General features: G+C 39.5%; 1 protein-coding gene across 2 annotated transcripts in view; it reads right to left on the bottom strand.

The window, feature by feature from the left end:
* Positions 1-25,810, bottom strand: part of ITGA9 (integrin subunit alpha 9) — a 210,299-nt gene that overhangs the window by 143,697 nt on the left and 40,792 nt on the right. For both annotated transcript variants that reach the window (XM_063158715.1, XM_063158707.1), the window contains exons 14-15: positions 24,072-24,226; positions 14,410-14,570 (exon numbers count right to left, since the gene is read on the bottom strand). In XM_063158715.1, coding sequence (XP_063014785.1) covers positions 14,410-14,570; positions 24,072-24,226 — 316 coding nt within the window. The remainder of the gene's footprint in view (positions 1-14,409; positions 14,571-24,071; positions 24,227-25,810) is intronic.

Genomic DNA, 25,810 nt, shown 5'->3' with positions numbered 1-25,810 from the left:
TTCATTTAATAAACAGAATATTGGAAACAGATCAGTGTATCATTACCAACTGGGCATTTTTTCCTTCTTAACATGTAAATAATATCAGACAACAATGGACTGGATTGAGTGGAATTCCTTTGGCTAAATGCTGACATCTGTAATACAAATGTCAACCTCCAGTAAGTTGCTTTTGGCTTTTTTGAGTCAGTAAAGACCTAGCCAATGGAGTCTTACTTGTCTTGCCCTAAAACACACAAATGGAGTGGCCCAAGAGAGTCATGCCCTAAAGATGTTTATTTCTTGCCACAAATTCAAGGCAACCAAAGGTGAAAAGTAGCAGATGTATGATGAGATGAGCATCACCCATTATGCATATCAGCCTAATGACAGTGCAGCTGGCACTCTTTCTCCCAGATGACCAGTGCTGGCTTCTTATTCCTGACAATCTCAGAAAATGTCTTAAGTAAGTCATGCTATGTCCCCTTGAAAGTAGAATCAAGAGTTTCTTCCAAGGCCTAAAGCAGAATGAGGCCTTGGAGCCTCATTCCTCAACTGAGCTGGAATGAAACATGCTCAGCATCATAGCTTATTCTCTTTGCACTATTTAAGAAAGAGATTACATGGAAAAACGCCACTTTCTTGTAGGCTAAAATGGAAAATTCTACCTGCTTGACAAAAGCCTGAGGGCTGCCAAATAAAAAGATCCATTTGCAAATACAACATTAAAACACCAATACACCTTTTTATAAAAAAAGTCACAACTAAAAACATAGAGAAGATTCCAGTGTTTCAGTTACCCGTAGTGTAGACAACTCACAAGATCCATCCACCCCTTATCTACCTGCAGAGGTAGTGTGGCAAACACTGCATCTGCCCTTTAACTGGTGGGCAGAGATGGCTCCCAATGCATGTTCTTGGTCACCACTGCCTGCATAAGAAAGGCCTGGTATATTTTTGTATATGGTGGCAAACACTGTTTAGTGCCACAGTACACAGCCACTGGCTGGTTGTGTTGGTTTTGCTCGGCCCTTTCTGGTACCAGGGGACAACAGAGGTGGCCTCTGTGAGAAGTTACTGGAAGCTTCCACGATGTCCAGCAGAGCCAAGCCCTGCTGGCTCTGAGGATGGACATGCTGCTGGGCAAAGCTGGGCCAATGACAGATGATGGTAGTGCCTTTGTGATAACATTTAAAAAGAAAATCAAACCAAAGTGGGGCACTGTTTTTTCTAGCCAGAGAAGAGGTGAGAACATGTGAGGGAAACAACGTGCAGACACCAAGGTCAGTGGAGAAGGAGGGGCAGAAAGGTGGGTGGTCCAGGCGCTAGAGCTGAGATGCCTCTACAGGCCATGGTGAAGACCCTGGTGAAGCAGCTGTGCAGCCCATGGGGGTCTATGGGGGATGCAGACCCGCCCACAGCCCATGGGGGTGGCGCTCATGCTGCAGCACGTGCTTGGAGGAGGCTGTGATCCAGTGGGAGACACTGTGGAGGGAGAGGGCCCCGCTTGCAGGCTGAAGCAGCCTGCCTTTGGAGGCCTGCACCCCGTGGAAGAGCAACCCATCCTGCAGCAGTTTTGGGGCGACTGTTCCCTGAGGGAGGCACTCACCTTGCAGCAGTTTTGGCAGGACTGCTGCTCATAAGATTGGAACCAGGTTGGAGAAGATCACGGAGAACTGTCTCCCGTGGGAAGGGACCCCACGGCATAGCAGGGGAATGACTTGCCTCCCTGAACCAAGCAGTAGAAAACCTCGGGTGACAAACTGACCAAAACCATCACATTGGCAAAAATCATGGATAAGTAAGGATCCCTTTACCCATCTCAATTGTGTTTTTAAAAGCTAGGCTTGAAAGAGATCTATTTGAGATAAGTAGGAAAGATGCATGCAAGAGCTGCAGCCGTCTCTCATTTCCCTCAGTGACTTCTCCTTCCTTGGATTATCCAACAGCTATTCTCAAGCAAGCAGAGCAAGAGCAGTTCAGAGAGATTATCATATGCAAGGGATAAAGACCTGTTCCTAAATGTCCTTTTGTTCATGATGAGCACAGTAAAAATTTGTAAAAGTTCATGTCTTGTTAGGCATTTTTAAATGCTACTATACCGGTATTGTTTCTCCTTTCCTACAGATGATGTCTTATAAAATTCCTTTTAAACAGGCTTTGTTTTTCAAAGCAATTTTGATTAGGGGTGATTTATTTAAATTTACAGATTAAATGTACATATACATTAATATACATAGAAAAATAGCATGAGCCCCAGCATCATTCCCTCTCTCTTTGTATGAACAAATCTGCTCCAAAGTGAGAAAAAAAGAGAAAGCAGAATGCTTAGTTATACAAGCGACTGAGTTTATTCCCACTCATTACTTAGAAATCTGTGGTCTGTATAAAATGAAGGATAAGCTTAAAATGCATACTAAAAATTTGTAAATATTAGTAAAAATATTAGTATATTAGTGGAAATAATCCTCAAGTAAAAGTAGAGATTTGTGTATACAGACACTTAATGACCCAAAGTCCTTTCCCACGGGCATGAAACTAATTAATATTTTGAGTTAGTTTCATATATCTGTCCAATGCTTCAGTCTTATCAGTCAAAACATCCATAATTTCTGTTTACTGTGTACATAAAGTAATTATTTGCAGCCCACAGCTTGATGTAGTCTTGTATTGCATACCCACATGCATCCACAAAATTAAGCTCCTGCAACACCTCAAAAGGAAAAATTTTTCTGAGGGTGGAGAATAGATCAATGGTGAGAACAAAACCGAGTAAGAATATTCCATCTGTTAAAAATGTCAAGTAGTACACAAACAAGCAAAACCTGATCATACTGCTCCTTAACTATGTTATTACCAAGTATCTATGAGGGAAATTAGCACACTTACTTAAAACACTGCTGCCTATAGTTACAGAGTTTTGATACTTGTCAACTGAAAAAAAGGTTTTAAAAGAAAAGTGTTTTGCAGCAGAGGTATGGTAAATTCATCTGCCAAAGCCTAGAGTGAGCTGAAGGTCCAGCATCAACCAGTGAGCTCCTAGGCAGAGTTTAAGTATCTCTGTATGCTTGCCAGATCTTGGAAATATAAGGTAACCTCTCCAAGGATCACAAATTAAGCTCATTTTGGATAATGCTGAGCTGTTGGCAAACTGCTAGGCAACACTTGTCTCAGGGCCTGCACTGATTATCCAGCCTGACACTGGAGGAAGGAATGCAGCAGAACAAGGAGCAACTTAGTAGTAGAAAAACCAACATGCTAAACTACATCTCTTTTGCTGTGAAGACTCCCAGGTATCATTCTTTCATATTTTGTCCTTTCCAAAATACATCACAAAGCATAAACATCTGGCTGACTGCATTTCCCTATAGCACACATGTAACACATCTCTAAGTAGGAAAAAATCAAGCTGGAAAGGAAAATAAAGGAAGATGAGACATATATGACAATTAAAAACACATCATTAGATCCTAAATTAATTTAAACAGTCCTTGCAACTTGACGTTAGAAGCATATGGCCCATATATATACACAAAATTGATGGTCTTCATTTCTTCTTCACACCTACTTTATTTAATTTCCTACTTCTCAGCTGCCTCAGAACACGGCATTGCTCAGATGGCAAACACTGCAGCTGTACCAAACTATAGCACATATACATTTACATAAGCCTTTTCAAGCACTGGGCTTTTCTTTTTCTTAATAAGTTATGAATTATTTCTCACCTTCTTTTTTTTCTAATAGAACCTGCAGAAATGCTCCTACAATGCAGCTGCAGACAAGCCAGAACTCTGAGGTACAAGAGCGGAATTCCCTCTCTTAGGATGTCCTGTCTAAACTTTGCTTTCTTAAAATATTTAGATTTAGATAATACTGGGGATCTCTATTATAAGAAAACAACCCTTCAAACATTCAAACCTTACAATTTCCTCATCCACTATGGTGAGTGTCCCCTCATATTTATAAGCATATTTATAAGCTATGAGCACTGCCATGGTTTATATAAAGCAGTCCTTTATACAAAGAACTGTACCAGCGGTGGTTCCTCATCACAACAGCTCACAAAATCCTGGTTTGTTGCAATCACTCACTAAAGAGACAATTAGGTCTTAGGAGGTATCAACATGAAAGCCAGATGAGTTGTTGCACTTCAATAATCCCACTGATTTTTTGGATGAAGTCCAAATGAGCTGTAATCATGTTGCTGCACCATGATTAAATTACTTAAAGGAACCCAACATCTGAGACTTGGCTATGGGATACCTTCTGTAAAGACTGTGAGGGAAACCTGTCTGATTGCATGAGAGTGATGTGTGTGTGGGGAGTCAAGCAGGGCCATCCCCCTACGAGGGGGGTTTGGTGGCAGCAGAAGTCTGGAGTGATGGGAATGTAATTGCCAGTGGCTCCTGGATGGTCAGAGGAAACTTTCCCTAACAGGACAATGACCTTGGCTTTTCAATTTTGGCATCCTTTCTAGCTCATTGAGTAAGAGCACGCAAGCCAGATTTGCAAGTCAAGCAATAGAGCTTAGTTTCTTAAAATAAAGGAATTTTAAAGCCTTTTCTTCAGACCATTTCCCTATACACTTTGCCTTTACTAAAACTGCTTTTTTATGGCTAACATTTCACTTGCTACCATCTATATTCTAGTAGGTCAAAAATTTGCAAAAGAAGGTATAAATTTATGCCAACCTGTTTTGTTACATGCATTCTTTGTTACTTGTTTCTATTTTACACTCTTTTCTTGTCACTAAAGTTATTAATGTCTGCTGCCTTTTAGTCAATCTTCCCAAATGAACAGCTGTAAGTCTGCTCATAGGATAAAAGTTACCAAGTCATGACAAGTTTAGCCAGTTGTATTTTCAACTTTTTTTTTATCTAAGAAGGAAGTAGTAAATTTAATTTACTCTCCTCTTAGATTCCTTTAGACTTTCCACTAACTTTTCACATTTCAGTCTAGAATTTAACACTAGACCTGGGCCTTCTCCCAAGCCAAAAAAAAATAAAAAGGGGGGCAATATAAACTACTAAACTACTACAGGATTATCTCCCTTTTTGTTGTTGTATTTTGTTGTTACAGTCAGGCTATCACCCAGTCCTACTCTTATGGTATTACGCATGTTCATACAACTCAAAGTAAAACATATTCCGGGTCTTAAAGCCCATTCATAAATGGAGATTAAAAATAACTAGAACAGCAAGATGGAAATAAACCAACTTGTATAAAAAGCATGCAAAAGTCACTCATTGTTAAGTATTTTTCAGGTTTTCACAAAGGAGATAAATGTTCGCAAATATTTTCAAGGAAGACTTTTTTACAAGAAACATCCCGTGTTACACATGAGAAATCACAAAAACCAACACATGCAACTTAGGCAGAAAATGTGGTTAATAACTTGACAATAAACCCTCAAATCAAGATTGCACATATTCCTAACATTTGACTACCTCACTGCTTTGAGGATAGCTTTCATAAGTACACTTTTTACAACTAAGACCATTTTTTCCAAGCAAAAGTGACCATTGAAAGCAAGCATAGTGGTCAGTTGGTGACATAAGGTAGAAAAGACTGTTATAAAATCGAAACAATCTAATTTGCCTAATGCATCAAATCCATAAGAGCATCTAGTCTGAAGTCAGGAAACAAGCTTAAGCATATGCCATCAGGGTAAAGATATTGTGAGCAAGGGGAAAATAATTTGAATTCCTGAATAAATATCAATTTCAAATCTCTGGAGAACAGCTAATACAGAAAAAAATACTACACATTACTGTAATATTAAGACAAAATACTAAACATTCCCTAAAGTAACTAGGATTCCAAAAGAAGCCACAGATTTCTAAGGTGAATTGACAAATAAAAAAAACAAACTAGAAGTGTATGACTAGGGATTTAACTTCTGATTACCAGCATAATCAGACCAAGTGTAACTACCCTGTTGCTTATGCAAGTGCTGTGGGTATGTGAGGGAGAAGGTAACTTGACTTTTCTCAATTTCTGGACCCTAGGAGGTCAAGACTAAATGAATTCCACACCTGAAGTTACATAGTAAGTATCTCCTTATGAGAGAAAGGGAGAAAAGGCATTTTGTGCGAAAGAAGCTCTATGCTGCAACCTATTATTCCCATATTTCTTTAAACACATTGACATGCACTTCTGGTATGAACTAGGGCACTGAATTAGCATTATGCTGTTGCCACCCAAACTAAACACAGCATAAGTAAGAGTCTTCTAGGAAGACTCTGTTCTGACTAAGAGGATGTTACAGGTTTGGAACATACACAGAAGCCACAGCCAGCAAAATTAATTAATTGTTTTCTCTTTAGCCCAGAGTTTTCTATTGGATTTTGCTTTCAGTGTTTCCTGATGAAGTGCCCTGGTCATTCCTTTCTAAGGTTAGCAAAATGAAAGGGTAATAATTTAAGGCACTCCCCAGTTTGGACAGGAGAAGGTGACCATGTGCATGTGTGTGTGTTGTTGGTATATATGTGTGTGTGTGTGTGTGTTTGAGATTAGCGCACATTCTGATATTCTTCCATGTATTCTAAACAGGAAAACCACTAAGATAAACAAGCTGTTCTCTATTGCAGTTTTCTGCAGCAAAACTCTACCCTTAAGTGTATTGCCCTTAAATGTCAATTTGTTCTAAAGAAACAAATAATAAACTTTCACAGCACAATTTGCCATCATGTATTTAGTTTATATAACTCTACAAAAAACATGTTAGAAAGTTTCAAAAACAGTAGTGTTGCCTTCTCTGCTACTTCTTTCCACCTGAGAAAAACCCCTCAGCTAACCAGGAGTGCCAGAGAAAGCAAAAAATATTCCTATCCATCATTACCTGCCTTTTAAAATTATTTTTTCCTAGCACAAAGCAAGCTTTCATCTCTGTTCATTCACTTCCTAAAGTGCCATCACTGGGAAATGCCATAACTTCTTTCAGATAAAAGTCCCATGGACCGCCTCACAAATCTGTGGACTCTGGTAACAAAGAATCATGGAAAGGCTTGGGATGGAAGGGACATTAAAAATCATCTCATTCCAATCCTACATACCTCACAGACAGGGACATCTTTCACTAGACCAGGTTGCTCAGGGCCCCATCCAGCCTGGCCTTGAACACTTCCAGGGACAGGGCATCCACAACTTCTTTGGCCAACCCAATTTCTGAATAAAGACCTTCCTAACCTCTAATCTAAACCCACTGTCTATTAGTTTAAAAAGAGTCACTCTTTTTTATAAGTCCCCTTCAAGTCCTGGAAGGCTGCAATGATGTCTCCCTGGGGCCATCTCCTCTCCAGGGTGAGCAACCACAAACCTTTCAGCCTGTCATTGTAGGAGAGGGTCTCCAGCCCTCTGACCAGCCTCCACCCTAAAAGTGCTATGCTCTGTTGAGGCCTAAATCTGCCTCTCCACCTCCAAAAGCTTCTATCTGCGAATGATATCTCTTTTTGAGAAACTACAGTATCAGAAATACGTCAGTGGGCAGACGGCAAAGCCAGGCACATGTCTGCGACTGAATATCTAAAAGCAGCAGTGAAGTGTCATGCTTCACTAAGAGTCTGCATGCAGTAAAAATAATTCTCAACTCTGCCAAAACTTGAGAAATGGGCTTTTTTGAGATACTCTGCTTGAAAAATAAATCATATTTCTTTGCCGTTACAGAACATATCAAAGGGACAAGTACATCAAAGGGCTCAAGATTAAAGATTTGCACCCTTTTAGGGTTCAGCAGGGTACACTACATTTTAAAAAAGGGAGGCAAGGCAGAATTTCATAAGTTACTGTGCTGCAAGTCTACTAACTGAGCCTCATTCAAAATGCCATTTATTTCATTTGAGGACTACAAAATCTCTGCTTGGATTCATAAATATGATTAGCCAGGCACTTCAACAGCTTCACCACAGCAACCAAATTTCTGCCTGGGCCATAAACAACATATTTGGCCTTTTTCATACATAATGGCAAAAGTCAAAGAGCAACAGTGAATTTCAGTAAAATCAATTACCTTGTTAAGACTTTTAATTGATTTCTTTTTCATAGATTTTAAGACAGATAAGCTCTGTGCAGAGCAGAAAGCATTCACAGACAACTCTCCAACTATAAAGAAGAAGATAGTCACTCACCCAGTTATATCACCTAACAATGTGAGAAGAGGGGGGAAAAAAGTAATTTATTTAAAAACCTGTGAGGATGGGCAGAGGAGGATTTCTAGACAAAACCTCTGCCTTCAGCTCACAGCTGAAAACCTCCCAATGGCCTCAAGACACAAGCACTTTTGGGCTACCACACAGCTCTCAGCTACACTGGCCACTAAAAAGCTCACAAAGAGTTACAGTACAGTATCTGATACAACTTATTTTCCCACTTAGCTGCACTACTAGCCCTTACAGATCTCAAAGCACCTAACTACTTGCAGCATGGGTCCCCTTCTGAAAGCAAGGGAAGCATATCTGGCAGCTTGATTTTGGACATATTGTGCAGGACAGTTTTTAACTGGACTATAAACTGTTCCCTGAAAGATAATCTTCCTTGTTCTTGGAGAGCCTTGTAAAAAATCTTTGAAAAAGCCAAAGATAACTCCATGATCATTAACAGTATTTAAATCTTGATACAGGTAATGCTCAACTCAAGGATGTCACTTACTCCTTCTGGTACTCCTAAATCCATTTAACTAAGAGGTGATGAAAACAGTTATACAGCTGACCACTGCTCTTCTCTTGTCCATACAAGCTATGCAGGAAAAAATGCAGCTTCTCTTCTCCCTGGCTTATTTTTCAAGGTGAGACATCAGCTCTACTCAGTGCCAGACAGAATTTATCCAAAAAGAGATGACTGATCACTTTACAGAATAAGGCAACAAAAACCACTATTAATTTTTTTTTTCAATTTGTATTTCACATTTATTTTGCTTTGCTGGAGGGGAGGCAGGCTATCCTTATAGATTATCAGTGGACTTTGCACAGTTTTGGAGAACAGAACTCTTCTGGAAAGCATGCTTCTTGTAAATAAACCCCTGTCCATGCTTCATGATTACCCCACCTATCCCACAGCCTTTAAAGGCTACACATGTTATGATTGCATCTGGCTGGGCCAAGCAGTTTCTCCAGTTAGCTCTGCGAAAGTTACATAAACAAGCAAAATGAACAAACCCAAAGGCATCAACTCTGCTCTTAGTACTGAATCTCACCACACTTATCATTCCTGGTAAAACTACACAGCAGCTTTATCTTGTAGCGATGATAAACTTTTTATTACAGGCTGGAACAGTTCAGTATTCTCTTTGTCTACCAAGTGGTCCAAACCCTGTAAAATTCTAGATAATTATGACCAAATTTTCATTGTTGTTGTTGCAGGAAAAGCAGTCTCTGCTTCAAGTGTTATCTCTATCCTGTCATGCTACCAACTAAACCTTTACATAGAGATATTAATTCACAGGCAGGCAACTCTCAGAAGAAAGCATATGATCAAGGTCATCAAGGTCAATCTCTACATCTGATGTGACTGAGATAAAATGCTTTGTTACACAATGTCTAGCAAAAAGCTCGGGTACTATTAATCAAAAAGAAAAGACTTCAATAGATGCAACCCCCTCACATGAGATCATATGAGATCAAACAGCTATAGAGGGAGAAACAAACATGGCCACAGACCCTGACTGAAATAGACGAGCAGCACTAGATTGTTTGTGTGATGTCAGCAGCCCAGAGTATCTTTAAAAACAAGTGATGCATGGCAAACAAAGACCAGAAACATACCCATAAAAATGCAAATTTTTGGCTACAGGACTCAGCAATGAATAAAGCACAATTGTGCAATTTCTGTTGAAAAGTGGTTTTTTCCAAACCTGTCCGTACAAACATTAGTTCTTCATTGACACAAATATTATGCAAAGGCTGTTACTTCTCAGCCCCACCCTTCCCATAAGCTATGTCTGGATCCATTGAGAGTTAATAATATGACTTACATGAAACTGTTTAAAGCAACCAAGAACAAGATCTCTGAAAAATATAAATGCTGTGTCTAGTTTAATCGTGTGCCAGTACTGCTGATGGTGTCTGCAGCTATTAAAGCATACACTCTGTACACAGACAACAGTGACTGGTAGCAATAAGCAGCCCAGCTGGCTGCCCTACAGTGGGGTAAGAAACCAGATGGTGCTTCTTTAATAAATGCAGGAATTCTTGAAGGGGCTTTCAACGTGATCACCATTACACCTTTGTGATAATCAATGAAGATGTGTTTTGATCCTGCATAAATCTGCAGGCACCATGTCCTTTGGTATCTCTGTAAAATTCTCATCCTATACACTAATACAGCTATCCTAAATATTAGGAAAGCCCACATAACCAGGAGACAACCAATGCAGTTATTGGAAAAGGGAAACAATGTTTCCTCAGAGTCACTACCTTACTCACAGCACATCTTAAGCCCATTGCCCTAATCTTCTGAACAACATCAAATGAGTGCAGTTGCCATGAGAAAATTCTACGTTTCAGCTGCACGCCCAGATATTAAGGAGACACTTCTAAAGCCTCCAAATCCATTTGTTTTCTTAGTCTTCTCTGATTCCATTCCCTTTTGCAAACTCTTCTTCTCTTCCTCTTGGTATCACATTCCATTTTCTCACCATTCCTTATATCAAAAAAACTCAAATCCTTTTACAAAAGAAAGGGGGGAAAAGCTAATCAGATTTAAACTTTGCATCCCTGTACTCCAGCAAAACTGACAGACAGTTTTCACAGGAGGCACTCATCTGCTCTTTATCACCATTGAAGGAGAGATGATCTTTAGCAGCAGCACCATCATCCCCAGAAAGCTAGAAGAAGAATGGTCCAGCAGTGAAGCACCTTCTAAGAGCCACAAGGAATCAGTTATGTATTGATATAAGAAAGCTTGGGGTGCTCCCAAACTTCTCAACTAACAGCCATGTTCTACTCAATATATCAGTCAAACCTTCAAAAGTTGTTTAAATTTAAACAATACAGCTTTTGGAGATGACACTTGAGTTTCTGTCCATATTGGTTTTATTACCAATGTATACTAAAGAAAGTTTCTTAACTAGTAATCATCAAAAGGTTCCATTGAGGATAGGCAATTTTAAAAGATAAGTATAAAAGAGTCATAAAACCATATCACTCCTCTACAACACTATGCCCACTACAAACCCATATGTAATGCATTTCAAAGTCCTAAAGTGTTTCAATTTAATTCTCTGTTCTCAACCAGAAACCATGTTTTCTCATTAACTACCTCAGCTCTAGCAACTTGACCTGTAATTTGATACCCTGCCCTGTACAAGATGAAGATCCCAGCTACATGTATCCTATAAACATTCTGAAATCCACTTAGTCACAGAGATAAGAGGAAATACAGACTTTAATAGTCAAATTCAGTAGCAGCAGTAAGAAGAGTAGCTACTGTCCTGACAGGGAACCACAAATAGGAAATGAGTCATGCTCAAAACATGAACACTTATCAATTGTAAAAAAATTAAATGTTAGTTTATTTGCAGACTGCAACTCTTTTAGCGCTCAGTTTTGCTGGGGTTTCTTGAGATCAAATCTATCAAAAAATGCAGGCAGTTGGTAGAGATCTTTTTTTTTCAGTGGCTTTTCTCAGTCCTTCCGTTTTGTGCCTTCAGCATGCTAGAATTACATGTTGATAAAACAGTTTCATCCAGCAAGGCCTGGAACAGGCTCTCATTTAACTAACTTAACCCACAGAGTTCTGCTGTGTTCCATTTGGACTGGAGACCCTGTGTACCTTGCAGAGTTAGTCAAGTTAGCATGAGGTGACACATAAGTCCACACAACTTCTCTATCCTTCATTATAGGCAGTCCAGAATTGTTAAGCTACATAGATCCCTTTGTGACCAGTGACACAAATAAACAATAATAAAGGGAATGTATTAAGGATGCAACTACAAACAACTCAATTTGCCATGCTGGAAAATTTGTCAGACATACAGTAAATAAAAGGAAAACAGGAAGCCTAAATGAAATATTTGTATATTTTAAGCCCACATATTTTTAATCACCCATTCCATCACAAATATATGCAATTAAGGAGAGCTCTGGTTGGAGTTTGTGGAGGGGTTTTTTTGTTTGGTTTTCCAGGGGTATGTTTTCTTAGCTATTACTTAAGGATAGCAGTGATCATGACCCCATTTCCACTCCTTCAGAGTCTGCAGGGCTCTCTTTGAGGCTTCTAACATCATGTAGTCTTGTGGATTACACCATCTTTTTCAGAAAAGCACAGGGATTATCTTCCTCCACTACTTTTCATTCTCCCTTACAAGATTTCCTGTTATTCTTCGAACAGTGAAAAATGGCTGCTTATATCACATAGAAAACCAGAAGCCTTGTTTGTTAACCAGCTATTTTGCTTTAAGTTGATGGTATTTTTTTAGACATGTTTAAATGTTTCTCTTGACTATAAAAATCCAATTTCTCAAGAATTTTCCAGAAGAACAGTTTTTACCTTTGAATATCCAAAATTAGCTAGAAATGTCACAAAAATTTAAAGAGTTTCTTGGGCATATATAGCTCTTTAATGAATTCTGTGTAGTATCCAAAAACTACAAGAGCTATTAAGAAAGAAATCATTATTGGGTTAAGATAGGCACATGGCTTCTTTTGATCCAAACTCAACAAATTGAAATCTAATCAGATGTGTTCATTGGAGAAAGACCAGGATTACTAAATTCAGTGATACATTTTGTAAGTAAAGGTAATCTTATAGGCCTACATTTTCTTTAACAAGCTTTTCTACAGCAGACAGCAATGGTTGTTCTAGAAACAAAAAAAAAATGTAGAAGATAAGTAGTTTCTTCACAGAGATCCACACAATTTAACAGGACAGCATTTCCTCTTTGGTGCCCTTATTTATTTTATTTTCTCTCAACAGCCATGCACAAAATGTTGATAGAGTTAAAGGATGAATTTTATCTCCCATTCTCAGAGATTTTAGGTACAAAAAAGCTTCCTGGAAAAGTTTATACATTTAGAAAAAGCTGGATGTGCTGTATTCTCAAAACAAGAGAGTACCAAGTGTTATACATTAATTTAGGTCAAACTCATCTATGGGAAGAAGTCCTTCTGTAAGGACTGGTGATAAAGATTAGTGTTTATAAGACATACGTGGTTTAAAAGATAAATGTCCTTCCTATGTAATCTTAAAATCCATTCTATACCTTTTTAATGTAGAAGAAAATTGTGCTGACTCTGAAAACAACAGCACCTGGGTGGCATTTCTTTAACACCTGCCAAATTAGGATAACTACAGTCCTAGCAAGCTCTAGATAAAGAGTTTGTCACAGGAAAAACAGACCCTTTCTAAGTCTTAGCCTGGAAAGCGCTCTTTGTATCCCTAGGACTATGATGCATGTGGAATTAAGTTATCCCACTGCTGCTTTCAAGCCCAGATGAAATTCACAGGATTCTTCTAATCCAAGAGCCCAATTATTTCATTGCAGGCATATCGTTATCCGGCCATCCCCATGCAGATTGTATTGCTAGTCTTTTGGGCAGTCAGACCTTAAAAAAAATTAAACACTAAACCTGCTGTTCCTAATAAAACAATGTTGTCTCCTTGGGAATAATACCTGTAGCAAGAAACCAAGGCAAAAGGAGAAAGAAAAGAAAGAAATGAAATACAAGAGAGAAAAAGAGAAAAACAGAGAAAGGGAGGGAGGGAGGGAGGGAGGGAGGGAGGGAGGGAGGGAGGGAAGGAAGGAAGGAAGGAAGGAAGGAAGGAAGGAAGGAAGGAAGGAAGGAAGGAAGGAAGGAAGGAAGGAAGGAAGGAAGGAAGGAAGGAAGGAAGGAAGGAAGGAAGGAAGGAAGGAAGGAAGGAAGGAAGGAAGGAAGGAAGGAAGGAAGGAAGGAAGGAAGGAAGGAAGGAAGGAAGGAAGGAAGGAAGGAAGGAAGGAAGGAAGGAAGGAAGGAAGGAAGGAAGGAAGGAAGGAAGGAAGGAAGGAAGGAAGGAAGGAAGGAAGGAAGGAAGGAAGGAAGGAAGGAAGGAAGGAAGGAAGGAAGGAAGGAAGGAAGGAAGGAAGGAAGGAAGGAAGGAAGGAAGGAAGGAAGGAAGGAAGGAAGGAAGGAAGGAAGGAAGGAAGGAAGGAAGGAAGGAAGGAAGGAAGGAAGGAAGGAAGGAAGGAAGGAAGGAAGGAAGGGGAGGGAGGGAGGGAGGGAGGGAGGGAGGGAGAAAAAGACCTGGCTGACCAAACATTAAAAAAATGTATTTTCCTGGCAGCAGGTCTTGAAGGTACTCAGACTCACGAATCATGCCAAGCAAGAAGATCTGAACTTCTACCTATCAGGAAATCAAACATCTGAAACCAAAGCAACACCACTTCGATTGGTTGAATAACTTTTTTAAAAGAGTAGAATGTAGTAAGGCCAAAGTAAGGAAGGACATGAATGAACTGACCTTGACATATGCTAGGTAATGCTCGCACTTTTCCTGCATGAATGACAGTTGTAACTTCTCTGTAATCTGTCCCGCTGTCTCTCCAGAAGTCACAAAATAAACTCTGGGTTGCTGGCTCTTTTCCTTCTTTGCCACATCAGCAGTCAAGTTATAATTCAAACCTGTTTTAAAAAGGAAGAAGAAGAAAACAAAGGATGACAGTGAACAATAGTCATTTTCCAGCCACCTATCAATGGAACGTGTTACCTCCAGGGCATCTGTGCAACCCTTGAGGGCCCTCAATCAATCACTAAGTTTCCTGCGGCTACAGAAAATCAGATCCAATTACAAACATACTCCCATGTTTAATATGTAATATATGTTATGAAATAATTCATGCTTAAAGAGAGAATGTATTTTATAAGACTGTAAACTCCAAACGAGTCTCTGACCACAAGCAGCCCAGAGGCAGATGTCTTCTTCGGAATCTCAAAACTCCTGAAGGCAGCAGGAGAACAATACACCATTTACTTATGAACAGATATGGCCAGCACGATGATTGTCACTATACCAACGTCCCAGGACAATCATCACCCAACTGATACCATGGATTGAGATAGCAGAAGTCGCCAGAAGGGTACATCTAAATACTCGACTTCCCCTGACACACACAGACCAACACTGGCCACTGCCCAGGAAACAGTGATTATCCAGCTCTGCACAGTGAAAGAAACTTTCATGCATATGCAGAGTTACAAAAGAAATTGGGGGACATCTGCCTCAGGCATAAAAAACTGTATTAAACAGTTTCTTATAAACAGAGGGAGATCTGATGCGATAGAGGTCGGATCCAGGTTCACCCAGCGCTGATCCCGGGCTCGATGCTGTCTCTTTGGCTGTGGGTTTTTGAGGACCGTATTTTGGTAGCAGAAAAATAAAAACTTTTTGCATTTTGATAATTTGGCTTTTCGAATGATCATTTATAACAATATAGCTATTATTCCCAGCCTATCCTTTCCCGTAGGAAATTGTGTAATAATGCATCTAGAAACATATACTTAACAGAAAAGAAACTGCAAAAAACCAACAAACAAAAGAAAAAATCCCTACAAAACCCCAGATGTTTAAACTGTGTTTCTGACAGAAAAAGCAAAAAAAAGCAACACAAACAACAGCAGCAACCTGAAACCTTCTAAAACAGCACAAATCATGCAAATGACAACAAGAATGTGGCACTTCCTGACAATTATTTTCGTTATTTTCAGTCATCTTAGCAATGAATCTTAGCATTCATACCATATACTTAGTCCCCCACAACTTTGTTGCTTCCAAAAAGCAACCTGGAGCAGTGGGTGGTTAGGGTGATAACTGGCCAAACTTATCACTGCTCGTTGTGTAAGTTCTTCCTGCTCACTCCAGTAGGAGACCGTAAGACAAGTTTTCACTAGCAAATGAAATCTTCCAAGTAATGCCTTCAAACATTTGCCTAGCAGCTCTGAGTTTTCTCTCTTTCTACTGAGGATCTACTGGCCCAAATTCACACAATGAAAATAAAACTCTGGCATGAATTTTATGAGCTCAGAAGAAGGGCTCAAGTCTTCTACTGACTATTTATTTTTCATAAGTTAAATGCCTAAAACCTTTGATAATGGCTCCCTCTGAGAAATTTTTGCTCGTATCTTCAACATGGCTGCTACCCAGCAGACCAGGTGAACTATTCCAGCCAGTAAGAGATGCACCAAGTAAATGGCAGCAGGCATTTTATAACAGATTTTCATCCTAAACAGCATATATATGGTTATGATGCAAGAGTCATCCCACAGGACTGAAAGCACCCCTGAAGCAGTGAGGAGTGAGAAGAGATCAGGCCATGGCCACAAGCTAAAAAACATGAAACACAGCTGGCTGTGTTAGTGGACAGGTGGCACACTCTGAACCACTTGGAATATCCCTTCCTCCCCCACTAAGATAATGACAAAGCACACAGACAGCAGGAGGCAAATGCTCCTCAGGAATAAGCACATCTGTAAATGCTTGCTAAACTCCTAGCTATAGTACTGATTTGCCAGGGGGTAAGTGGGAGGAACCACATGAAAACAATGAAGAACTTACTAAATAATTACACTAAATCATTGGAAAATGAATGTGTTTCTTTGATGTCTCTGACAGTAATTATGAGAAGAAAATGGTTCATGAACTTTGCTTGCAAAGAAAATTCTTATGTAACGGAATCATTAAAAAAAGACCTAGCAAATGAGAACATACAGGACATTCTCTCCATTCCCTTCCAAAAAGCTTTCTTTTTCCCAGTACTTCCCACCTTGTTTTGAATCCTCTCTCATAGTGTTTTCATTGGGTCTAAGTAGGGAGCGATCCACACTGCTCCATACACTGAACAGCACATCCCTGCAGCACATCTGCTTCTGAGGCATTCTGAGGGCAGCACTGACTCATGCCTGCCTCCAAACAGACTGGAAAAATGAGAGACAGACAGAAATAATACCCCTGCACCAAACTATAGCTGCACACAGCTTAGAAGATGAGAGTCTACTTTTTAAAAGTTTGCAATAAGGGATGTTTCTTCAGTCCTAGGAACATGTTTAAACAGTGAAAATATCAAACAGCCTATTATCCTACACTAAATCTTGTCAGTCTTTCAGGCAATAGTATTAGGGACATGAGGACTACCTTAGATATGGATCAACACACAAGCAATGTACATCTGCAATGAACAGTACAGAAGAAAATTTGGAGCAATTTCTAAAATACCTATCTGCCTAACTCTAGTCAAATGACCAAAACCATTCATTTTCATAGCCACTAAAATTCATCTAATTGTCAGACTGGGACTATTACTACTGTTGTTATTATTGTAGAGGAAATTATCTAGAGTGTTGTCAGAGACTGAAATAGTTCATGCCTCAAGCACTGATATAAAATTTTGCTCATAATAGCAAAACTATATAGAGAAGCCAATGAAGCTCATCCCCCCCTAAAGATGCTTTTCATGGGGACCATCACCACCAAGAAGACCAGCTGGAGAGGATCAATGAAACATTATTGTGTGATAGATGAGTAATGTGATGGTTGAGTCTCACAATTAAAGGGCAAATATTATGTTTATGTTAAGAGAAGTTTTATAGATTTATAGTTAAGTTTCACCCCCCACCCCTTGCATTCTTATCACAGGATGGCCTGGGTAGTTGGAGCATTTGGGAGGGTCAGCTTATTACTATGGCAACACCTGCCCTCCAATTAAGATCTAAGAAAATGATCTCCACCACTGGACAGCAAAGAAGGAGTTGATGGACCGGGGGCTAAAGGGTTAAAAGGTGGAATATCCATTGTGTGGATGAGCACATGGTGGGAAAAAATCCTTTGCTCCCAGCACTGTATCATTTTCTCTATTCAGTCTTCTGTTGTATTTTTTTGACAAGGTTTTAAAAAAAACTTTTTAAATTTTTGAAAGAAGTGAGTATCATTTCTCACAATTGTGATCCACAGATGGTGATATTTTCTTTATTTTGTCTCTGTCACTCTCTTTCTGTTCCCCCCACCTATATTCCATTTCTTTCTTTCCTTCCCTCTCTCTCTTATATTTACTATCAAATAAAATCCATACTATTGACTTTGACATACGGTCTTGTTTGCACCTTAATTTGGGCAGAAGCATTTCTTATAACTTTAATAACTGGATCTTGATATTTAGTCAGCGTAGTCAGCAGGATGAATGTTCTCTGACCCGAAGTGTCTTTCACAATAGCATTGTCTCCTCTTACAAAATTATTTCATATACTTCCTTCTGTAGTTAATCTTAGAAATCTAAACACTACTTCTCTTAAGGAGCTGTGAGGATTGTTAGGATTCCAGCCGTAGGAATTCATAGCACATGGATCAACTTCCTTTGAGAGGTTGTGGAGACTGTGGTTTCTTCTGGAGGCTTAGAAATTTGAATGTATCTTTCTCTGAATGAATTGTGGAAATTATGGTAAACTGACTTGTCTACGTGTTGTTTTGTGCGGAGCCGAAAGTTCCTGTTTGGTGGGGACTAATGCCCCTGTACTTTTTGTGTGCTTTGTTGTTAAAAGCCAGAATTGACAGGTTCCAGCCCTTGAAGCCAATTCTGCAGCTCCTATCTTGTGTAGAATGCACCCCCATAGGTCTGTGGTTTGTCGTGGAGAACTAGAAGCAGGCAGGTTTTAATGCTGAGGCCAGTCCTGCAGCTACTGCCTTGGGAGGATGGTTTAGTCCCTTTGCAGGTTTATGTATTTATCACGCAGCTTCCTCTGTGGGGGTGGTAGGAAAACTTTATGAGAAAATGTTTTCTTGTCTTTTAGTTAATCTGTTAGCAACCTCTCTAGCCCTGGGGTGGACATACTGACTCAAAAAAAAACCAAAAAACCAAAAAACCAAAAAAACAAAAAAAAACAAAAAAAAAAAAAAAAAAAAAAAAAAAAACTTGAGATAGGGAGCAATTGGTTACTAAAAAGATGATGCGTTATTAAAAAAGACTTTCAGCGGTGGCATTGCTTGCCACCAAATTCAACCATGACCAAAAGGAAAATGACTGGAATAAAAGGAGCTAACTCATAAGGCTGACTGCTCTCAGGCAAAAAGCAGAAGCCTATTAATACCCTGAAAAAAAAAAAGGCAACTCAGATGCCATAACCACTCCCTAATTCACAGATTGCAATTAAAGCAGTCTCACCTCCTCCACTGAACATGAAATCAGTTGGAGGAGACCTCACTGAAAAACTGCGGGAAACAACAGAAGTGGTGCAACAAGCACTTCATAGAATAAAAGCTACTTGTTTCATTCTGGTATATTTTGCCAGGGAAGTTTCTTTCTTTTCTTTTTTATTAGGAAGCTCAAACATCCCCACATTGAAAATAAGGAAAACAGTTTGGGAGCAGAGAAACTGCAAACAAGCATATTCACTTTCTTTTTATAGGAACCTACCAACACATGAAATGGAGCTGCATGAAAATCAATGAAATTTAAAGTGTCACCATAATGGTTTGCATTTTCAGTTTGTTAATGTTTGTACTTTGTATTTTTATTGCCAGTGGCTTGCTGGGAGATCAAATATTAGTTAAAGTATTCTACATAAGTTTGATTTTTGTCTAACTTGTTTTCTTTTTGCTGAAAAATGGTGTGGGAAAAGGTCTTATGAATGTATAATTTGTCTCAACCAATTTTATCCTGAGAGCTGGTATAAAAAATTATACATATTTGAAATCACACAAATATGCATTAACCACCCCAGTTATGCCTCAGAGGGCTTTAAAATTATTATGATTTGGCTAAATTTTTCTGATTTACTAAGTAGAGAATTTTAGAAAATCTTAAAACACAAAAAAATGTCACTTAAGAAATTATTGAATCCCACTTCCTAAACCTGGAGGGGTAGCCATGGACTGCAAAATGGATGTGAATAAAATACAAAAAAGCCTTCTACAAACTTTCAAGCCAGTGTATGTTTTATTTCCTGCCATATGTCCAAAGAGGGTATTTTAACTTTGCCTCACTTCTTCTATTTATGCTAATCAGTGTACTGACTATAGCACATTCTGCAATACACGTGCTTCTCAGTTATGGGTGGAGAATGTGAGGAGGGCAATTTACTCACTGAAATTCAAAAGAAAAAAGCTACTTGGGATAATACAACTAAGTTTGAAAGGGATTTAATTTCATTTCTAATCCCACCAATAATAAATCCACAGTTTCTATTCTGTGTCAAGATTAAATTACAGCTATCTTCTGGAAAACAGAGCATTGCTCTGATGTAAAAATATGTTTGCATGAGAACATTTTGCATGAATACGTTTTGTGTAGTAATTTTGTATTATAAAAACTGGTTTTCATAATATATAGAATTATCCAGTGGACTAAGAATATTACATATAATATTCTTCCAACTATGTGTAAATGCAGTCAAGAAGAAAACACATCCTCAGAAAAATCCATTTACTTTTATTCCAGGATGCAAAGTTAATCAATTATACTACAAGAGCCAGGAATCCTCTCGAAACATATTAATACATGCATCTGTTGAGGATACTCCTCTATAGAATTTGAAAATTAAGATCCACTGTGGAATTCTATAACTAATTTCAAAACATACTGAACCAACATCTATGAGATACAATATTGTGATATCCCTCATACCCACTACCCATTAAAAAACACTGATTCCTGAGCTTCACAGAGTGGGAGCACTGACTAATGAGAATTGGGTTGATGATTATTGTATGCGGTATGATTACTCATGTTATTGTTTCTGTTGCTTCCATCTTTACTCCTATTATCTTTCTATTATCACCTCCATGGACACCCCATAAACTAAAGAAGATCACAAGGAAAGAGACATTTATTATATTTTTGAGTCAAGGGGTGGATGTCGGACACTGAAATGTTTCATGCCTATTGCTATAAAATTTTGCTCATTATAGCAGAACTGTACAAAGGAGTCACCAAAGCTCACCCCTCCATAAAGATGCTTTTCAGGGGGACCATCGCCACTGAGAACATCAGCTGGAGAAGATCAATGGAACATTGCGGGATCCACAGATGGTGGTGTTTTCTTTATTCTGTCCCTATAACTCTCTTTCTGTTCCCCTCACCTATTTATTCCCTTCCTTCCTTCCTGCCTTCCTCCCTCCCTTCCTTCCCTTCTCTTCCTTCCCTTCCTTTCTCTCTCCCATATTTGCTATCAAATAAAATCCATACTATTGACTTTTTCATATGATCTTGTTTGCACCTTAATTTGGGCAGAGGCATTTCTAATAACTTTAATAACCAGATCTCAGCAATTTTACTACATAAATTTACTTCCATTTTCCTTCAGGGATGAATGCAGAAGCAGCACTTGATGCACAGAGATGCCAGCAGCCTCCTTCTTGTCCTGGCCACACAGAATTAAATGGTCTGAACAGGCTGAAACCTTTTCATCCAAGGTAGGAAAGGCCTTCCTCTAATCTCTGGCTTTCCTGGCAATACAGAGACCCCAGAGGAGACAGAGCAATGACCCCTCAAGCATGGGAGGAACAGACTAAGAGAGATTCTGAGATTACAGAGTGAAAACTTAAAATGCTGTACTTCTCATATGTCCACATACTGGAGGCTGTCTCTGCCAGGAGGCATACAACTAGATGTTCACTAGTTCTCTGTCTCCTGACACTGAGGCAGAGTGAAGGGTCAGACAGAGAGTGGCACAAAGTGCAGAGCACATTTTCACTTGGCCATGGCTCTTTGCTTAGACAAAAACATTTCAGCGATAAATTCATACTTCTGAAAACTATAGTCTGCAAGAAACAACTTAATGGAAATTGTACTGTCATTTGCAGTGTCAAGAAGTATCCATAAACACCGATCCTCAGATAGCTGTATTTCAGTATTGCAACTACCACCAGAAAGAGAAGGAAAAAAAAAAGGTAGGTAATGTTTACATGCAAGTATGAGACACATGAAGATGAGTTTTCTTCCCATTCTTGCTAACAAAATAACCACACATTCAAATAAGTATTGAAGACACACATTTGCCACAGGAGAACGCTGCACGCATGTTCAGCTTGATTTTCTGAACACTATGCAGTAGATGGCAAATCTCAGCTGCCCAAAAGCAGGAGGAATGCTCAGGTTTATACCAGTAAGCAGCAATCTTGAGAATCCATGCTGATACACCATAGGGAAGTGTCACTCTAGATGAGCACTCCATTCTCGCAGTCTGATTTAACAAAATGCACCCAGACATCTGAGGGTGAGACAAATCCCAACACTTTCAGCCACAAAACTCTGGCATAGCATTTTAACACTTCTGTGAGCCTTTCAAAGTCTGAACTGCATACCAATGCATTAACAGGGTTTTTTCCCCTGTACATTTAACCATGCAGGAAAGGAACCACTACAATATTTCCATTAATTGTTCCATTTTTTGTAAATTAATATTCTTCAACCGCAATATAATATAAATGCCCTGACTGCTAGAATACTAACTGAAAGATTATTTGAGATATTTTATCCAAATCATATCCTGAATGGGTTTTATACAGTCAGATAGCTCTGGCTGTAACATTTCCAAGAAAAATCACTTTGGTAGAAGCATTCTATGAAAGAGCAACGGTTGAAGTTTATAACTTACCTAATAATAAAAAAGTTCCTTGTAATGCTGTGGATGTTACTCATGGAAAAAGATGCATATGTGCTTTTACCCAGTAAATCACAGGCAGTACAGTTTGTATGACAACACAGGCAAATTCAGAATGAACAGGAAGACAGGTCTTTTGTAAACAAGGGAAACTGATATTTAGATTAGAAAAAAGGCAATTTACTTCTTAGCCACAGATCCAAAGAGATGAAATTAAAGCAAAGGAAACATTTTAAATAATATCCCAGGAATGTAAGAACACCTAGATATTCAGAAAACCTATTTGTAATTTTTCAGAGAGGAATTAACACCTCAGGAACCCTCAGAAATGTGTTTCCTTAATGACAGAGTAGTAGGTAGTAAAAAAAATACTTTATCAAAGCATGTATTTGTCTACTTAGAGTCATCATCTTCAGGGAAGGAAAAAGTCAGCATTTAGAGGAAGTAAAAACCAAAACTGAAGCCTCAGTTGCACCAATATGTTAGAATACAGAGGAATTATAAGTTACTATATCTTAAATATAGTAACTCCATTGTTTTGAGCTGTTCAGGTGACAGTGACAAGCTGCTTGTAGTTCTCACTTCATGTGAATGCAAAAAGTAGCAAGAAGCCTTTTCCTTTTCTGACTTAATTAAAAACAGAATAGTGCAGCAGGCTCAGGTGAGGATACACAGATACAACTCATACTTCTCAACTAGCTGCTCAAAAAGGTTAGGGCACAGAGCAGGAGGAGGCAGTGCTTCCCCCAGCTCCTCACCAGACTCACTGTAAAGACACAGCATGCTGTGAGGCTGAGGCATCTTCACTGAATTGTACAGTACAAGTCCTCTGCCATTCTTAAAGCATGACAAAGGTGAAACATCATGAAAAAAATTAACCCAGGCTTTAAATATTTAGAAATGCTGTATCTGTCCAATACCACTCCATAAAACACCTAAAATTTGTAAGCATTGAGACATAAAAGACATTAGTATTTCAATAGAGCCAAGATGTAAAGGCTAGGGCAATTACACATTACACCATTCCATTCACCTGAGAAAATCTAAGTGTTTCACTTAATCTGGAAGATATTCTTGCAATCGGTAAAATACTAGGCTATTTATAATCAATTTACAAACAGGTAAACTGATGCACAGAAAAGGATTTTCTCATGTCTGTTTCAAGAGCTCCTTGCAGACTTTCAACACTATTAATCCAGAGCAAATCATACCTGTCTTCTAACAACACTGATAGAGGATATGGATACAGGTATGTATCATCAAGAGGCAGACAGGAATATGAACTCAGAAGGCTCTGTTCTCTATCCTTGCAGAAAGCCCAAGCAGACATTTTCCTCATTTCACACAGGAAGAATCTGCCTCATTGTCAGTCTCATCAGAAGGTGAAAACACATCCAAGAAAGTTCTCAAGCATCTTTCTGGGATTGTATGGCCTATGTTACCCTTGAAACTAATTTCACACAAAAGCTCTGTTACTAAGTACAAAGAGAGACCTTGACTCTGTGCTCCTGTCTAAGGCTGGCACAGGTACCTTACCTATTTCTCCAGGAACATGCTTGCCACTGAAACGAAAGCATGCTGTGACATTGAGGCAGTTCACCAGCTGCAAACCATCATGGCACTGAGGAGCTGTGATATTGATAGATGTGGGCAGGAAAATGGTGACATCCATGGTAATGACAGGCCTGGATCTGGAGATCAACAGAGAAGTAGAACTGAGTGACCATTCAGAAGGCAATTCTCCACAAAAGGAAAAAACAGCAAATTTGGTAAACTACCCCATTTCAAGCAGACAGGAAAAATAAGAGAGTACATTTGAACTGTAAGGCAAACTAGCATTTTATCTAGCGGGCAAGGGCTACTAGCATTTAAACAAAAGTGGCAATGTCAGCTTGAAGTTTAGTGCTCAGATACAGACTGCAGGCAGGCAGCTGAGGAAACTGATAACATGTAGTAACAATAATCATCTCCAGCAAACGTGTATAACCTTTCCTGATGACTGAAGAGGATAACAAAATTACCAGAATAGCAAACAAGAACAAGTTCATGCAAATGAGACTGGTTGCTAACTATCTTGGATGAACAGGGACAGGTAGGGAAAGACTGTGGGTTTCCACAGAATGGTCTATAGGGAAATTTGTGACCTCGAAGCCAAGGAGAGAGCACAGAGGTCCTCCACAGGAGATGGATTCATACATAATTTTTCTGACAGCATAAGAGGGACAACAAACACCACATCCATGTTTTCTGGAGAAAAGGTTTGGCTAATTCCCTCCTGGCAAGTGATAAGGACTGAATACTCTTACCACACTGCTGAACTGTGAATTATCCAGTGCACTGTGAACAAAAGCTTTCTACTCTTGCAACTCCAGCACCAGGTTATTGCCACCAGTACTCCAGGCTGAGGGAGACCTCAGCCAGAATCACAGAGCAAGCTGACTGCCTTAAGGCACAGGTGTCTTGCTAAGGAAACTTCTCTGTCTGACCGTCCAGGAGGTACACTCCAGGCAGTCACACTCCACCACCAGAGACTTTAACTGCTGGGACCAAAGCTCATTACAGTGTGTGGCTCCAGTGAGCTGACAGGTGCCCGCTTTGACTCCCCACACACACCACATCCACACAGTCAGACCAGGTTCCCATAGGTTCATAAAGCCTTTTATTTGCAATGCAGTAACACGGAAACAGCTGGAGGTGGTGTCCCCAAGGAGGAACCCCAAATAAAGGATCCCGTGGGCTTTTATAGCCTCACACTCCAAGCACATTAAAGCCTCTGCTCTGCTTCCTGTCAAGTCCTCAGCTCCTGCTATGTCTCAGTGTCCCCAGGTGTCCCCTTGCTTTGGGCTCCCACCACCCAGAGCTCAATCTGCAGTTCACATACCAAGCCACCTGCACTGAATGCATTCCTCAATAGCTTCCTTCCTCACACAACACAGAAGTCCCAGCAGCTTGACTGGGAAAAGCAACCCAGAAACTCAGGCCCTCCTGAGCCACCTCCAGTGCAGGACTTAGCCCAAAAATTATGGGTGTTATTCTTCCTGTTTTCAATTCTGTATGCATTCAAGATGAACATGTTCTTCCAAAATCAACTACAGTAATAAAAAAAAATGTTCAGCAACCAGTAGATTCAGTTCTAAGGTAGTTCCAGCAGCCATGCAAGGTCAGATCTTGTAAACCACTCCAGGAGTCTCACCCCACAAGACACTTAAATTTAGAGGTAAGGGAGAGGGAGAAGAGAGCAGGGATTGTGGTTACCTAATTTATATGAACTGGAA

Source organism: Melospiza melodia, chromosome 1 (genome assembly GCF_035770615.1).
Source record: "Melospiza melodia melodia isolate bMelMel2 chromosome 1, bMelMel2.pri, whole genome shotgun sequence".
Classification (NCBI taxonomy): Eukaryota; Metazoa; Chordata; class Aves; order Passeriformes; family Passerellidae; genus Melospiza; species Melospiza melodia.
The sequence above is the reverse complement of the archived record's forward strand: the minus strand, read 5'-3'. Positions and strand labels throughout refer to the sequence as shown.